The 18,600-nt window shown below is 47.4% G+C and overlaps 1 protein-coding gene across 1 annotated transcript in view; it reads right to left on the bottom strand.

Annotated features, from left to right (window-relative positions):
• Positions 1 to 10,843, bottom strand: part of CENPV (centromere protein V) — a 36,162-nt gene extending 25,319 nt beyond the window's left edge. The window contains exon 1 of the mRNA XM_040423362.1: positions 10,315 to 10,843. Within this exon, the coding sequence (XP_040279296.1) occupies positions 10,315 to 10,622 (308 nt within the window). The 5' untranslated portion in view covers positions 10,623 to 10,843. The remainder of the gene's footprint in view (positions 1 to 10,314) is intronic.
• Between the last annotated feature and the right edge of the window lie 7,757 nt (positions 10,844 to 18,600).

Raw genomic sequence — 18,600 nt, 5'->3', positions numbered from 1 at the left:
ATTGAAAATGTTATGCCCAGCCCAATTTTTTCTATGTAATTACTGTATAATGTATATGCCATACGGAAACACGGAACGAAAAAACGGAACAGAACCGGAAACACTACTGAAAAATAAAAATCTCTTGCTTGTTTGTTGGCTGATTGGTTGCTGAGGTATAGGGCTCATTCACACGACCGTATGTCTTTTCAGAATGAAAGATCCCTGATTGCTGACAGCACATGGGGGAGGAATGATCACAGTAGCAATCGCTCCTCCTCCATATATTATGTATGAGCCAGTGTAACAGGTAGATCCAAACACATATATTAAGAATTGAGCAGTGTAATAATAATTTCTGGTCTCGGCTTACAAATACCGTGTGAAAGTGGCCTAAATGATTCTGTACGGGGACGAGCAATAGCAGCAGCCGACACTCATCTTCATACTGTGATAGCTGTATGGAAATGCATGGCTTCACCTGCACATAACGAGCAGCCGACTGTCGGGAAGGAACGCTTCCTTCCCGACAATCGGCTTCTCCTCGCTGCGTCAGTACAGGGGATAGACCAGCCGGCGGTGTGCCTGAGAACTAACAGCTATAGGAGACAAATGGAGCAACGCTGCTAATAATAATCATCTTTATTTATATGGCGCCAACATATTCCGCAGCGCTTTACAGTTCACGGGTTCATGTACAAACAGTCATAACTAACATAGCAACATGTCAATAATTACAACAAGAGGAATGAGGACCCTGCTCGCAAGAGCTTACAATCTATGAGGAGATAGAGGTGACACAAAAGGTAGACGTGCTTGTTTTGTACAATGGTCCAGTCATCTTGGGAGAATAGCGGAGCAGATATAAAGCCGCATGAGCCGGTCAGCAGCCAATATATGAAGTGCTTCTGGGTGCGGTGGAGAGTTTGGTGGAGGATCAGGTTCAGGAAAGGATAGATGGGCTATATATGGAGAGGAGTTAGATCAGGGGATGTGATAGGCCACCCTAAAAAGATGCGTTTTGAGGGAGCGCTTAAAACTGTGTATATTGTGGTTTAACCTAACTTCTTGGGGGAGATCATTCCAGACAACCGGTGCAGCTCGGGAGAAGTCTTGGAGCCGGGACTGAGAGGTTTCGGCATATGGTGGAAGTCAGTCATAAGTCATCGCTGAACGGAGAGCATGGGTAGGGTGGTAGACAGAGATGAGGGAAGAGATGTAGGGTGGTGCAGCTTTGTGGGTGAGGACAAGAAGTTTAAATTGGATTCTACAGTGTATGGGCAACCAGTTCAATGTCTGGCACAGGGCGGAGGCATCGGAGTAGAGGTTAGACCTAGAAGTAAACCATGCGATAGGTATCAAGCAATAATAAAAAATGAAACCAAATTTTGTAGCTCCTTCACTCGTTTCTGTCTCTTCATTCCTCAAATCAGCAAGGGTCCCTGCGGTTGTTATGGCATATTCAGGATACACCGTGTCACTCCAAGATGTTCAGTCACCTGAAAAAACGGCATCTAGTACTTTAAGCATTTTCTGCTTGTGGGTGTGCGGTTTTTCCTCCAGATCTACTCCAAAACCTATCCAAAAAATGTGTCCTAATGATTAACTTAGTTCATGAAGCTTGTATGATTGTAAGGGTGTGTTTGCATAATCTAAAGCAGGGGCGCTCAACCTGCGGCCCTCCAGCTGTTGCAAAACTACGACTCCCAACATGTCCTGATAGCTGTAGGCTGTCCAGGCATGCTGGGAATCGGAGTTTTGCAACTGCTGGAGGGCCGCAGGTTGGGCATCCCTGATCTAAAGAAAGAGCTTCAACAAACTGCAGTAAGGCCCCTTTCACACGGGTGTTGCGGATTGGGGCCGGATGCGTTCAAGGAAAATGGTGCGATTTTGACACTAAAACAAGTCAGTTTTCACTGCGATTGCGTTCCATGTTTGCGTTTTTTCCGCGCGGGTGCAAAATATTGTAATGCGTTTTGCACGCGCGTGAGAAAAATCGGCATGTTTGGTACCCAGAAGTTCGAGTTTGGGTTAGGTGTTGTGTAGATTTTATTATTATCCCTTATAACATGGTTATAAGGGAAAATAATAGCATTCTTAATACAGAATGCATAGTACAATAGGGCTGGAGGGGTTAAAAAAATAAAAAATAATTTAACTCACCTTAATCCACTTGATCGCGCAGCCCGGATTCTCTTCTGTCTTCTTCTTTGAGGAATAGGACCTTTGATGACGTCACTGCGCGCATCACAGGGTCCATCACATGATCTTTTACCATGGTGATGGATCATGTGACGGACGCAGATAAGCGCAGTGACGTCATCAAAGGTCCTTTTCCTGTGCACAGCAAAGAAGAAGACAGAAGAGAATCCGGGCTGCGCGATCAAGTGGATTAAGGTGAGTTAAATTTTTATATATTTTTTTTAACCCCTCCAGCCCTATTTTACTATGCATTCTATATTAAGAATGCTATTATTTTCCCTTATAACCATGTTATAAGGAAAAATAATAATGATCGGGTCCCCATCCCGATCGTCTCCTAGCAACAGTGCGTGAAAATCGCACCGCATCCGCACTTGCTTGCGGATGCTTGCGATTTTCACGCAGCCCCATTCACTTCTGAGGGACCTGTGTTGCATAAAAAACGCAGAATATAGAACATGCTGCGATTTTCACGCAACGCACAAGTGATGCGTGAAAATCACCGCTCGTGTGCACAGACCCATAGAAATGAATGGGTCCGGATTCAGTGCGGGTGCAATGCGTTCACGTCACGCATTGTACCCGTGCGGAAAACTCGCTCGTGTTAAAGGGGCTTAAGGGCCCATTCACATGATGTTTTTTGGCACTGGTTTTCATGTGTTTTCCACGCCAATAAACACCTCAATGGGAGGCAGACCTTTTTCATGCTCTGTCTTAGAGCAGAATCTGCGCTGATTCTCCCATTAAAATGAACTGTAAGTTGAAAAATATGGAAGCTGAAAAAACAGCACCAAAAACCACATTAAAACTGCACAGAAAATGAACGCAGATTCCGCATTGATTTAAAAATCTGTCATGTGAATGGAGGCCTAAGGACATGGTCACAAGGTCACGCTTCCTGGAAGACAAAAACTGGATCATAATAGGAGAGAAAGTATAAAGAAAAAGATACGATGTCTTCTCTTTTTTTTTATTCACTCCTGGTTTTGGCTTCCAAAACTGCATCAGGAAACCTGACCATGTGGCCGTACCTTAAGGCCTCTTTCACATGAGCAAGTTTTCCATATGGGTGCAATGCGTGAATTAAACGCATATCACCCGCACTGAATCCTGACCCATTCATTTCAATGAATCTGTGTACATGAGCGTTTTTATTTCACGCATCAGTTCTGTGTTACGTGAAAATTGCAGCATGTTCTATATTCTGCGTTTTTCATGCAGCCCTGGCCCCATAGAAGTAAATGGCAATGCGTCCGGATGTAATCCAGATGTAATGAGGATGCAATGCGTTTTTTACTGATGGTTGCTAGGAGACGTTGTTTGTAATTCTTCAGTTCACGCACATGAAAAATGCATCAAAACTAATTGTATCCGCGTAAAAAAAAAAAACAACTACTGAACGCACTCGAAAGCAGCAGAAGAAAATAATCCAGCTTCCAAGATGGCAGTAGTAATACGTGATAATCTTTATTTCATGGGTGCAGAATAAAATCCAACATGTACATCTACGCGTTTCGGATCGGATGAGTAAGGATCAGAACCTGACGATCAGAAATGCGTAGATGTACATGTTGGATTTTATTCTGCACCCATGAAATAAAGATTATCACGTATTACTACTGCCATCTTGGAAGCTGGATTATTTTCTTCTGCTGCTTTCGTCCACGCTTGGTTCCTGGCGTTTTTCCGGGTCTTCCATTGGTGGTGATTTAGATGAGCTCCGCCACAATCTACTGTGTCCTACTGAACGCACTCGCACGCAAAACTAACTGCACTCGCACGCAAAACTATGAGTTTTTTTCCTGAACAGATCTGGACACAATCCGTATCGTTCAGGTGAAAGGGACCTAAGGGTCCTTACACAAATTTACACAGGTGTTTAAAAAAAAGCCAGAAAAAGCATATGCAGGGTTTTTTTTTTTAACACCTGTGTTTTTGCTACGTTTTGTGCCAGAGAAACAAAAAAAACAGTAGCAAAAAAAAAAAACAATTGTGTGCCGTGTATTTCCTATTTTCCATAGCTTTTCTGCTAACATTTGGAGCTGGGGCTTATTCCACAAAAAAAATGCTGCAAAAAAAAAAACAAAACACTAAAAATGCTGAAAAAAACTGCCAGCAGAAAGCGATGCTCATGGTGCAAAAGTCGGCACCATTCCAGGCACCAGCTGCAGCGAATGGGGTCTGATTCAATTATTTACTCTCCCCTGGTCACAAATTCCTAAACTATGCACCAATTAAAAAGATACTGCAAGGCCCCAGAGAAGAGGGCCAGATTACCGCCATCTGGTAACCTTATACACCGGGCATGTGTGTCAGTTCCCCCTACAACCCTGCTATCCTGAAGCTGTAGGGAAATCTGAAGATGCGCCAAACTAGTGCAATGTAATAGCAGATAAACACAAGAAAATGAGTAAAGAAACAAAACATGTTCAGGAGAGACTGCTTGTCATCGAGGTCCGGACAGAATTCCTCACGTTAAGGCCTCTTGCACACGAACGTATTTTCTTTCCGTGTCCGTTCCGCTTTTTTTGCGGACCATATACAGAACCATTCATTTCAATGGGTCTGCCAAAAAAACGGAAGGTACTCCGTGTGCATTCCGTTTCTGTATGTCCGTTCCGCAAAAAATAGAACATGTCCTATTATTGTCCGCATTACGGACAAGGATAGGACTGTTCTATTAGGGACCAGCTGTTCCGTTCCTGCAAAATACAGAATGCACACGGACGTCATCCGTTTTTTTGCGGACCGCAAAATACATACGGTCGCGTGCAAGAGGCCTAAGTCTTGCAAATCTTGGTCGCCGCCTTGGTTGTAAGGTCTGGTGCTCTGCTCGGCTTTTCTGTGCATTGCGCAATTTGCGGTCCCCAATGCACGGGCAACATCCTGGCGGATTCTGCAGAAGGATCCAGACCCATTCAACTTGAATGGGTCCGTGACCGTCCGCACCGAAAAAAAAAAGAACATCTTCTATTTTTTTTCAGTACGGAGAGAAACCCCACGGAAGCATCCGTAATGCGGTGCAAAAACGGCCGGGCCCGTATATTGCAGACCCGCAACACGGTGTGCTGTCCGCATGAAATAATGGGTCCACAGACTGAAAATATGGTTATGTGCATGGGGCTTTAATCAGAGAATATCCATGCCACGGTTTTGTTTCATACAGTTCTCTTCGTGTGCAAATGCTCGTTAAATATTTTTTTTTTAGAACTGGACATTGTGCCGCCCCTCCGTTATACCTCCTAGAAATGTATGAATCTGACATTTACTGTATTTGCCACAGGATCCATTGCAGAAATCTGAGGCTGACCAATGGACTCTTGCCCTGAATTTGTAGTTTATCGTGCTGCATATCTGACATTCTTCACATTTGTACCACGCCGCAGTTTTTTAAACCGCACGTGGACAGATCATATAAATTACAGAGAGGATTTCCATAAAAAAAAAAAAAAGGGAGGCAGATCTTAGCAGCTTTCATATGCAAGAATCCTTACAGAAAAAAGCAATGTGAACAAACCCTGTGAAATGACATGTAGCAGACCTATTGCAGAAAGTTCTGCTAATGTTCCATTCAAGAAAATTGAGAAATCCATGACCTTAAAGGGGGTTGCGGCACTAATATAAATGTATCCCCCCCCCAACAGATATGTCTGTTATATAATGTTTCCCAAATACCACCATTTATCAAAACTGCCTTAGGCCTCTTGCACACGGCTGTGTGCGCATACGGCGGGTCCGCAATACACGGGGCACACTTGAATGGGTCCGCAATCACGGAGATGCGGAACAGAAGCACGGAACGGAACCCTACGCACTACGGAGTGCTTTCGTGGGGCTCCGTTCCGCGCTTCCGTTCCGCAAAAAGATAGACTTGTCCTATCTTTTTGCTGGACAGACGGATCGCGGACCGTCCGCATGCGGCATCCCCACGGTTGGTGCCCGTGCATTGCGGACCGCAATTTGTGAACCGCAGCACAGACATGGCCAGCACACTTTCATGTGCAAGAGGCCTTATTATAAAGTTATCGACCTACCATTGCGCCCTGGGGCAAATCAGTTTTAAATTCAGTTGCTGTTGGTTACGTCCTGTAGTAGAGCCTTGTAATACAGGACGCTGATTTGCCCATTGAAGTCCATGGGTAAGGGTAAAATACACTGGTGATTCAGAAGGGTGTCTAGAGAGTATTTGGTGTCATTTGTACTGCCATAAACACGCTGGTCCAGAGCATGCTGTGTTTTGACAAAAATGCTGTGTAAAAAGAAAATATGCTGCAAAAAATGCCACTAAAAAGCTGTAAATAACAGCAAAAAAAATGTATGTGTGAAAGCACCCTAAATAAGGGTCCATTCACACGTCCGTATAATGGGTCCGGATCTGTTCTGCAACGTTGCGGAACGAATTCAGACCCATTCATTCTCTATGGGGCCGGAAGAGATGCGGACAGCACACATTCACTTGAATGGGTCCGCAATCACGGAGATGCGGAACAGAAGCACGGATCGGAACCCCGCGGAAGCACTACGGAGTGCTTCTGTGGTGTTTCTGTCAGTGCCTCCGCACTGCAAAAAAAATAGAACAATTTTTTCGCGTTGCGGACGGATCATGGACCCATTCGCCCGCCACACGGACGTTGCCCGTGCATTGGGGACCGCAAATTGCGGTCCCCAATGCACAGAATGGACCCACAACAGCCGTGTGCAAGAGGCCTCACTCTGTGTGCATTCCATTTCCGTACGTCCGTTCCGCAAAAAAATAGAACATGTCCTATTATTGTTCGCATTATGGACAAGGATAGGACTGTTCTATCGGGGTCCAGCTGTTATGTTCTGCATAATACAGAATGTCAAAGGACTTCATCCATATTTTTTGCGGATCCGTGTTTTGCAGACTGCAAAATACATGCGGTTGTGTGCATGAGCCATTAAACCGTATGGGATAGTCTGGCTTCCCTCTTCATATAGGACAATGCTTTTTAGGCACATAAAAGATGGATGAACCGGAAATAAGAGCATTTACATGCAGGAACTGGTCTGTATCTAACCCTCTCCATAGACATAAAGATGGAGACCTGAACTCTGCCATAAACATACGTACGCCCTCCATACATATCCAGGCTCAGCCGAGCATGCATGTGTCCTGAAATTCAACTGCCTTATCTCCCCCAAAATCTGCAATCAGGGGAGAAGGGAGACCCCCATACATATTAAATGATGGGTTGATCTGGCAGGTTCAGTCGACAATAATCTAAAGGGGTATTCCAGTTACGTCAAATGATCCCCTCTCAACAACTGGATTGGTGGGTGTCCAACCGCTGGGTCCCCCACTGGTCACAAGAATGGGGAGGGACCCCCAAAATGAATGGAGTGACAGGCCGAGCATGCACTCTGTGGCTCCCTTCATCTCTATGGCACTGCCTTAGCAGCAGTGCGCACACCTGCCGCTCCATCCACAATCTACAGGGCCCCCGTTCTCTTGATCGGTGGGGGTGCCAGCGTATGGACTTTCCTCCCTCCTGTGGACAGGATAGCCTGATGTAACCGGACTACCCCTTCCAGCTCTTCTACCAGCCTCGGAGATTAGGTAACATCACTTTGTATATTTCGTTTCTTGGTCCTGTAATTCTATAGCTATCCAGAAAGCAGATGGATCTCCGATAATGAAGACCCTCTCAGGGTGGAACCGCATCAGCTGCTCTCCCCAAAATTACTAATTCACATTTTTTGTTGAGGTTTTAGATGTAATTTTACTCAAACTGCTGTGATTTTACGAAATACGACAACAAACGTATGGAGAAACTCCCCCTGCCTATACGGCATACCCCACCACAACCACTCCGAAGCAAAAGTGGTGCTGTTACTCCTAGCAACTGATCAACTGGTGGAGACCACGGCTGGTGTGGTAGGTCTGACGTTCACTACACTGCACGACTAGTTGGTAAGTGGCCCCTGGACATACTGAAGCCTGTTAGGGTGGGATTCTCAAAGTCACATTCTGGGGGTCATTTATCAAGGGACTTATGTTAGTCATAAAAATAGTTGCAAGTCCCCTTTTCAACCGTCCAGTTTTTAACAGCTGGGCGGGATGGGGGCTGTGCTGAGACTCCGACCCCAGCAAATTTACTAAGGCTACTTTCACACTTGCGGCAGATCTGGATGTGACTGAAAGCATTTCTGAGACGCATCCGGATGCGGATCCGTCTCACAAATGCATTGCAAGGACGGATCCGTCTCTCCGCTTGTCATGCGGACCGACGGATCCGTCTTGTATCTTTTTTCACATTTTTACCGGTCTGCGCATGCGCAGAACGGAAGGACGAATCTGGCATTCCGGTATTTTGAATGCCGGATCCAGCACTAATACATTCCGGATCCGGCATTCCGGCAAGTCTTCAGTTTTTTTCGCCGGAGATGAAACCGTAGCATGCTACGGTTTTATCTTTTGCCTGATCAGTCAAAACTACTGAACTGAAGACATCCTGATGCATCCTGAAGGACTGACTCTCCATTCAGAATGCATGGGGATATGCCTGATCAGTTCTTTTCCGGTATAGAGCCCCTGTGACGGAACTCAGTGCCGGAAAAGAAAAACGCTAATGTGAAAGTACCCTAACATGTACGCTTGGCAAAAAATTACACCAGCCTGGGGCTGCCGCCATTTTTCCACAAAGCACAGTGACTGCCTCAGATAAGCGTAATTTATCATGAGGCGCACGCCTCGTCATAAATTAGGTTAATCCTCTAGCAGAGCAAGGAGAAACAGAGACCGGCATGAAAACGGCAGTCTTTGTACATGTGCCCCTCTGCCTTCATATTATTAAGTCCCCATTCACACAACTGTTTTATTGGTCCACATCCGATCCGCATTTTTTGCGGACTGGATGAGGACCCATTTATTTCAATGGGGCCGCAAAAAATTCAGACAGAGGACCGCGTGCTGCCCGGATCCGTATGTCTGTTGCACAGTCCTACAAAAAAAAATTCCATTTCTTGTTGGTTTTGCGTGAATGGATATTGTTACAAATACAACAGGTCCGCAAAGAAAAACGGATGCAACACGGACATGTTGCGAACCGCCCTTACTGATCTGGGAAAGCCTGAACCTTTTTTTTCAACCTGGGTAATGTACCGTAGGGAATCTGTCATGTAGAATAGAAGATGCGATCAGGGCTGCCAACCAGAATTTTTCTTTTTTCTGGACAACTTATCCCAAAATCCAACACTTTTTACGGACAAATTGGAAAACCATATGTATGAGAAGGACTATAAGTCATACCTGGCTATAGCTCAATGTACCGGCATTACTGGGAGCTATAAAATGATGAGAATTACCACCAAAATATCCTAGTCAAGAATCACCAGCCCCAAAAAAATCACAGACAGGTCTATTTTTTTTTCACGGACGCAGGAAAAAAAGTCGCCTATTTTTACGGACTGCCAAGAAATTTCTGGACAGTTGGCAACCCTGTATGCTTTTGCCTGAAGGACGGATCGTCTTACCATACATCATAATATACATGATCACACTGACTACTGCATGTCACACCGTATCCGTCCATCCAAGGAACCTATGGAGATAACTATGCCGTTATGCCCCTATTTACGAGGACACAGCTTTGTCTTCAGACATCACGCTGCCATTTTGTGCTGTGAGCTCCAATATCACATCCATTAGAGATGTAGACATTCAATGACACCTAGCTTCAAATGTCACAACAACATACAATAAATGTCACAGAGCATCTATGGAGATGGATGGATGTCTATGGGATGGATCAGCTCCCAGTGATCTGATATGGAGCGATGGTCGCTGCCGGTCAGACAAAGACACCCCAGAGCCCCCAACCAAGAAGAAAGAGACCCTGGTCTGGTCTGCTGCCACATGGCCAGCTCTACTGCTACACAGGGCTGCTGGTCACCATGGCCAGTGAATAACATCCAGGACCATAGGCTCCTACTGGGGGTGGTGTGTGGGAGTCCAGGTGCCTCCAGATGACCACCTGGACAGAGACCTACTGACATTGTGCCTTATTGACACTACAAGAACACGGGGATGCCCTGGAGGGCAGGTGGCAGCCACAGACCTCACAAAGCCATATTCCCAGTAAGTTGGCATGGCTGCCCCCAGATACTTACAAGGAGTCCAGCAGAAGTTTGGCCGCATCTTCATTGCTGAGACTTTGCTGTTGGACGAAGCTGAGCCACCGCTCCTTCTGCGCCCCCAGGTCGAGCAGGGAGCAGCGCTCGTCGTCCTCCTTGGTGTCCTCCTCCACCTGTTTCTTGATGGCAGCCTTTTTGGCTTTGCTCTTCTTGGAGCCCCCCACGACCTGCACTGCGGGTTTAGGAGACTCCACCAGAGCCCCTGCCGCCGCCGCCGCCGTCCTGGTGTGCCGCTCCGTGCTGGTGGCGACGCGTTTCGGCCACGATTTTTTCGCCTTCACCATCTTGGTTGTCCTTTGTCGTTGTTCCCCCGGGGGATATTGCCGCACGGTGCGGACGGGTTACGGGACCTTTGCTCAGGTCCTGGTCGCAGATACGCGCCTGTCTGAAGTCCTCGCACAGGACGAAGGTGAAGCGGCTCTTTTTTTCGCTTTGTTTGGTTGATTCGATTCCCCTTCTTTTTTTTTTTTATTCGCTGGCTTCGCTGAACATCCAGCAGGGGGCAGTAGAGGGCACCGTACAGAAAGCACTCAGCCCTCCCTGCCATGTTGATTGTACACGAAGGCGAGTAGGCTGGGCACTAGGAGTACCACAGTATAGTGTATGGCTGGGCACTGGGAGTACCACAGTATAGTGTATGGCTGGGCACTGGGAGTACCACAGTATAGTGTATGCCCGGGCACATGTATAGCTCCTGGCATGTGTATAATCTAACACATGGGTACTGGCAGTGCCATGTATAATCTGACACATGGGTACTAGCAGTGCCATGTATAATCTGACACATGGGTACTAGCAGTGCCATGTATAATCTGACGCATGGGTACTGGCAGTGCCATGTATAATCTGACGCATGGGTACTGGCAGTGCCGTGTATAATCTGACGCATGGGTACTAGCAGTGCCGTGTATAATCTGACACATAGGTACTGGCAGTGCCATGTATAATCTGACACATGGGTACTGGCAGTGCCATGTATAATCTGATGCATGGGTACTGGCAGTGCCGTGTATAATCTGACGCATGGGTACTAGCAGTGCCATGTATAATCTGACACATGGGTACTGGCAGTGCCATGTATAATCTGATGCATGGGTAATGCCAGTGCCATGTATAATCTGACGCATGGGTACTGGCAGTGCCATGTATAATCTGACACATGGGTACTGGCAGTGCCGTGTATAATCTGATGCATGGGTAATGCCAGTGCCATGTATAATCTGACGCATGGGTACTGGCAGTGCCGTGTATAATCTGACGCATGGGTACTGGCAGTGCTATGTAATCCTCCTTTTACTTTAAGATAGTATAGGCCCCCCAGAGCGTTTAGCATGGGGGCACATACACCTTTAGGCAGGTGTGGGATTCAAATTTTTAACAACAGGTTCCCTACTCAACGACGGACACGCGGCGTCATGACACATGTTTACATATACATACACCATATATATGCAACACACATAAATACATCATATATACACTACACACACATAAATACACCATATATACACTACACACACATAAATACACCATATATACACTACACACACATAAATACACCATATATACACTACACACACATACCACCCAACTTTTAAAAAGCTTAAGGAGCTAAACTATGGAATGGAAGCGCTCATATCCAGCTGCCGCTGTAAACAACCGGACAGGGGCGGACTGACCGGTCGGGCACTTCGGGCATGGTCCGAGGGCCCGGGCGGGATGGGGGCCCGCCGCAGAATAATATTATTTATTATCAGCAGCGCAGTGGAAGAGTCTCTCCCTCCTCCCTGTGCTGCTGCTGCCGCGTCCAATAAGAAGAGGGACAGGGGGAGGGGCTGTGGCCAATGAAGATAACTGAGCTGTTAATACAAATGCAGGAGGCGGGTGCCGGAATCAAATAGCGGCACCCGACCTCTGTGACAGGGAGCTGCACCGGAGGGGTTAACTGCCGCTGATCGCAGCTCCCTGTCATAGAGGTCGGGTGCCGCTATTTGATTCCGGCACCCGCCTCCTGCATTTGTATTAACAGCTCAGTTATCTTCATTGGTGGCGCCCCCCCCCCCCCAGTATAATAAACATTGAGTGCGCCCCCCCCCCCTAGTATAATAAACATTGAGTGCGGCGCCCCCCCCCCAGTATAATAAACATTGAGTGCGCCCCCCCCAGTATAATAAACATTGAGTGCGCCCCCCCCAGTATAATAAACATTGAGTGCGCCCCCCCCCTAGTATAATAAACATTGAGTGCGGCGCCCCCCCCCAGTATAATAAACATTGAGTGCGCCCCCCCAGTATAATTAACATTGGTGGCGCAGTGGGCAGTGCCAATGAGGGTTAATAAATAAATAAAAATTAACTCACCTCCTCCAATTGGTCGCGTAGCTGCCGGTCTCCTGTTTTCTTCAGGACCTGTGGTGACGTCACTGAGCTCCATCACATGGTCCATTACCATGGTGATGGATCATGTGCTGTATCATGTGATGAGCACAGTGATATCACCACAGGTCCTGCGTCCTGAAGAAAGTACAGAAGACCGGTTGCTACGCGATCAATTGGAGGAGGTGAGTTAATTTTTATTTATTTTTTTAACCCTCATTGGCACTGCCCACCAATGTTTATATATTTATTATACTAGGGAGGGGGGGGGGGCGCACTGCCCACCAATGTTTATATATTTATTATACTGGGGTGTTGGGGGGGGCGCACTGCGCCACCAATGTTTATATGTTTATTATACTAGGGAGGGGGGGCGCACTGCGCCACCAATGTTTATTATGTTGGGGGGGGACGCACTGCGCCACCAATGTTTATTATACTGGGGTGTTGGGGGGGGGCGCACTGCGCCACCAATGTTTATATGTTTATTATACTAGGGAGGGGGGGCGCACTGCGCCACCAATGTGTATTATGTTGGGGGGGGGACGCACTGCGCCACCAATGTTTATATGTTTATTATACTAGGGAGGGGGGGGCGCACTGCGCCACCAATGTTTATTATATTGACCTTCTACTACGCATTCTGCATTAAAGAATGCTATTATTTTCCCTTGTAACCATGTTGTTATAAGGGAAAGTAATACAGTGAATAGACTTTCATCCTAGCAACCATGCGTGAAAATCGCACGGTTCAACCGGAAGGATGGATCCGGCATTCAGGCAAATCTTCTGTTTTTTTCGCCAGAGATAAAACCGTAGCATGCTGCGGTTTTATCTTTTGCCTGATCAGTCAAAAAGACTGACCTGAAGACATCTTTTCCGGTATAGAGCCCCTGTGACGGAACTCTATGCCGGAAATGAAAAACGCTAGTGTGAAAGTACCCTAAAATATTAAGTTTAAATCCCCCCTTTCCCAATTTTACATATAAAATATATAAACAATAAATAAACATATTACATAGCGCTGCGTCCGAAAAGTCCAAACTATTAAATTATTAAAAAATATCTCCTATGCGGTGAGCATTCGCCATTTTTAGTCACCTTGTCACCCCAAAAAATAGGATAGGACTGTTCTATTATGGGCCGAACGTTTCATAAAATGCGAAATGCACGCGGCTTTTTTTGGTGTTTTTTTTTTGCACGGTATTGAGTATCGCAATACTTTTTTATGGTGACGAAAGCGAATCAAAACTTTGGTATCGAAACAACCCTACGCCAATCTGATCGGCGTAGCATTGTCACGATACCAAAATTTTGATTCAGTTTTGATTTGGCGACTAAAAATGTAATTTGGCTCCTACATTTTTCAGTTCAGGAGCCAATGGCTACTAGGTATTTTTTTTAGTCTGGAGCACTGTGCCCAGAACCCCGATTCCGAATGTTATGCTGGCCTGGTAATGGCAGCGGGGCCCGGTGCAGTCACTGTATTCTATTACACTGGGCCCCGCTCACTGTAATACTAATATTCATATGTGAACAACTTGAAATCCTCTGCGATCCTCTCCCTCTCTGTACTCACAAACTCAGTAGCAGGCCGGGCGGCAGCGCAACTCACTGACGTCACGCGCCTGCTCCTCCCACTTTATGAATTAAGTAGGAGGAGCAGGCGTGGGACATCAGCGAGTTGCGCTGCCGCCCGGCCTGCTACTGAGTTTGTGAGTACAGAGAGGGAGAGGATCGCAGAGGATTTCAAGTTGTTCACATATGAATATTAGTATTACAGTGAGCGGGGCCCGGTGTAATAGAATACAGTGACTGCACCGGGCCCCGCTGCCATTACAGCACCAGATGCCGGCCCCCAGACCCTGTATTGGGGATCATTCACTCACAGGGACACTGTTATGGGGGGATCTGTGGATGACACATATATAGCATAAGGTGCTATATATGTGTCACCCACAGATCCCCCCCCCCCCCACAACAGTGCCACCCACAGAGCCCCCACAACAGTGCCACCCACAGAGCCCCCACAACAGTGCCACCCACAGAGCCCCCACAACAGTGCCACCCACAGAGCCCCCACAACAGTGCCACCCACAGAGCCCCCATAACAGTGCCATCCACAGAGCCCCCATAACAGTGCCATCCACAGAGCCCCCATAACACCTTTTGGTTCAAAATATTTTTTAATTTGGCTATTCCCCACCCCTCTTGTAATTGTTCCGCTACTTGTGGACTGCGCGGGAATGAGTTCAGTCACTTCGGTGCGCAATCCCGTCCTGCAGCGCGTGATACCGCAAGACCTGCCGCTGTAGGTCACGGGTCTCGTGGGATCACGCGCCGCAGGATGGGATTGCGCACCGAAGTGACTGACATTGAATCAATGCTTTCCTATGGGGAAAAATCTGACCCTGGAGGTCATCATGCAGAGTGTGAGGACGTCCAGCGTCAGATACCAGACCAAAGGTCTGTTTTACTCCAGGAAGCCCTCAGGTGGCTGCCAACCACTAGAGGCTGACTTATTGCTGGGACGTAAACAATGCAGCTTCTCTAGAACATTGCAGCTCGATTTGCAAAAGGGACACTGTACCCAGACCACATCAATGAGCTGAAGTGGTCTGGGTGCCCTTTGTGTCGCTTTAACTTTGGAATCTTATTAAAGATTGTGTAGGGTGTGGCTGGAGGTGGGGCATGGAGGCGGGACAAGGGTGGGGCTTGCAGCAGAACATGGGTGGGGCCTGTAAGGGGGCCCTTGATTTATTTTGCCCGGGGGCCCTGAGGGTTCTCAGTCCGCCCCTGCAACCGGATCTGGAGAAACTGGGGGAACTGGTTTAATCCCATGCCTGCCTTTAGGGTTTTGTAGGTTCTGTGTATTTTTCTGTCTCCCCCCCCCCCCCTTTTTCTCTTCATTTTATAATTACAGAAATATTACCTCAGGTAAATCTTACATAAGAGAAGATGACAAGGTTAATCTGGTTTGAAGCAGTTCTATCCGGAGAGTCAAGGTCCCTGCTGATTGGCTGCTTTCCGTTGCTGGGGGAGAAATCCAAGTAGCTGATTTGTTGTGGCTGAACGGCAGTAATTCTGACCCCTTTATATTGCCTCACCTGACTGAACTGGGGGGCCAGTTTGAAGAGGAACTGATCTGCGCTGGACCTGCGTCTGACCAGCGACATGGAAGAGCTCCTGGGTCAGCTGATTTTGAAAGCGGAGGCCGCCCGCGGAGAAGAATGGCTGAGGAGCTGCCTGGACCAGGTGTCGCTGAGGAGGGAAGAGCCGGAGGAAGAGAGCCCTGGAGCGCCGGACGTGACGCCTGAAGATGCGGCTGTCTGTCAGCGGAGGGGGGAGGAGTTGTCGGCGCTTTCTTGCAAAAGAGCTAGGAAGCGTAGGAGCGCCTATACTCCTCCTCCTGATGCGGGGGCGCCGGCGCAGCAGCTTGGACAGCGCATCGCCGGCAACGAGAGGAAGGAAGTCACGGCATCGGTCCTCCAGGTTGGAGGACTCAGAAGTACAGAGCGGCCAGGCTGGAAAAGAGCAGGGAGAGAACGTCATCAGGATGTGTCGGCTATTGGGCGGAGCTGTGGAGCCCAGTGCTTCACATCCAGAGGAGGCACTACAGGGTGTGAGCGGAGGGGGACCATCAGGGAGCCAGGCTTTGTTCGGGCAGCTTGTTGAGGGGATCTCCCATAATGGGGTAGAGCCACCTCCAAGCAGCCAAAGAAAAAGGAAGACAACCTCTGGAGTGGTCCAGGAGGAGCATATGGATGGTGAGAGTCTCTATGTCTTGTCTATGTCTGAGTCCACGCTGTTGTCTGGGCTGGTTAGGCTGTGAGCAGAGGTTCTGACACAGCGTCTGACGTTTGGAGTAATAGTAAAAATCAGGTTGCGTCTAGTAATGCTGCAGTTAATTGTTGTCACGAGGGTATCGAGAACCACGCCTGACTCCGTTATACCCGGGGTCAGGAAGTCGCAGCGGTTGGCTGCACGCTCTATTTAAGATAGGGCTGTTTTCCTTATGGTAGCTTTCTGGGTTTGCTTTGCACACCCTTTTGGCTCACTCAGGGATCCGTAGCTCCTTCTCCTCAGCTGTTCCTTGTCCAGCACTCCCAGACCTCCTTATATTCCTCTCTCACACTTCTCTAGTTGCCAGAGATAGAGCTTCCTGCCTGGACATCTATTCTGACCTTCTGGAGCTGTGTTGCTGCGTTCTCTGGTAGTTGGTCCAGAACGCTACCCTCCGGATCCCTGTTGGACCTTGTTGGTCTATTGTGGTCGCCCACCTGGGTGTATGTGTTTGTCTGTTTTGTCTGTCCTCTCCCTGGTGTTTCCCTCTTAGTGACAGTGGTGCGGACTAGCGATCCCACCGGCCCGTTCACTATCTAGGGCTCATATTAGGGAAAGCCAGGGTTTAGGCACGTGATCGCCGCACGGGTGAGGAACCCGTCTAGGGACGTCAGGGCAGTCAGGTGCCAGCCGCAAGGTGAGTTAGGGGTCACCACCTTTCCCTCTCCCTTGGGCAGGTCTTTCCCTGTTTTCCTCCCTGTGCGTGACGTCGGTCATTACAATTGTTTGCCAGTTTTGGAGAATGGTGTTGGAGTTAATGAGATGTGTGTTAAGAAGGCGATGGCATGTGAAGTATCGCCCCTTGGTTATCATTTGGCTCCCAGCATTAAAGAAAGGATTTGGAGAATGGAATATGTGGAAATCATGTCGCCTTCTCCAAGGGAGCATGTGGTACGTGATAAGAAAGAAGATAAAAATGATAACGATAGAAAGCGTGCAATGCCAAGGTCTTTTAATAATTGCCTGCAAGCGTTCTGTATTTACTCTGCAGTACTTAGTGAAAAGCATCCGGAGCATTGTAGTGGCCTTTTCCAGCATCTAGACATTATTATTTAAGCGTACCGTAATTTTAGTGGTATGGCGTGGTATCAGTACGATGAAGTGTTTCGTCAGAAGTTGGCGGTGCACCCTTCGCTGAAATGGGGAGTCAAAGATATTGGTCTTTGGGTGAATTTAATGTTGCCTCAGAAAACATTTCAAGCTAAATCTGGTAATCCCCCTCAGTCTAGTATAAGAAAAGGGGTATGCTTTGCTTTTAATGAGTCAAATTGAAAATGGCTATCTAACTGCCGCTACAAACACGAATGTTCATTTTGTGGTCGTTCTCATCCTATACTGAGGTGTTTTAAAAGGAACTCCCAGTCTAACCAGCAGCAACCCAGTACCAAAGAGCAAATTTCTAAAAGCATGGACGCCAGTGAGGCTTTTAGAAATGCTACCTTGGTTAAAGCTGTATCCAGACCAATTGATGGCTAAATTAATTTTTGAAGGTTTTTATTTTGGTTTTGAAGTACCTGAATTTTTAGGGAAAGGTTGTTGCTTGGTGGATAATTTGAGATCCGTTGATCTATTCCAAGAAATAGGAGTAAATTGCAAAAAGAATTGGCCCTCGGTAGAATAGCAGGCCCTTTTACTAACCCTCCTTTTGAGAACTTCCGCCTCTCACCATTGGGGTGGTTCCGAAAAAGGATCCAGGGGAGTTTAGGCTTAAACATCACTTGTCGTTTCCAGAAAAAAAATCCCTCAATGATGTGGTGGATAAATCTAAGGCCTCTGTAGAATATGCGTCTTTTGATGATGCATTCTCTCTGGTGAGGCGTTTTGGAAACCGGGCTTTTCTGGCTAAAGCGGATGCGAAATCAGCTTTCCGCTTATTGCCAGTTGGGCCATCTGGTTTCAATTCATTAGGTTTTCAATTTGATGGGAGTTTTTATTTTGACATGTGGTAGGCAATTGAGAGTGCCGGATTTGTGTGAGGGGAGGCGGGGCTTTCACTATTTAAACCTGGCCCTCCTGCCCCCACTTGTCGGTTCGAACGCTTTCG

The sequence above is a fragment of the Bufo bufo genome, chromosome 3 (genome assembly GCF_905171765.1).
Source record: "Bufo bufo chromosome 3, aBufBuf1.1, whole genome shotgun sequence".
Taxonomy (NCBI): Eukaryota; Metazoa; Chordata; class Amphibia; order Anura; family Bufonidae; genus Bufo; species Bufo bufo.
Note: the sequence above shows the minus strand (reverse complement) of the source record. Positions and strands in the feature narration are given on the sequence as shown.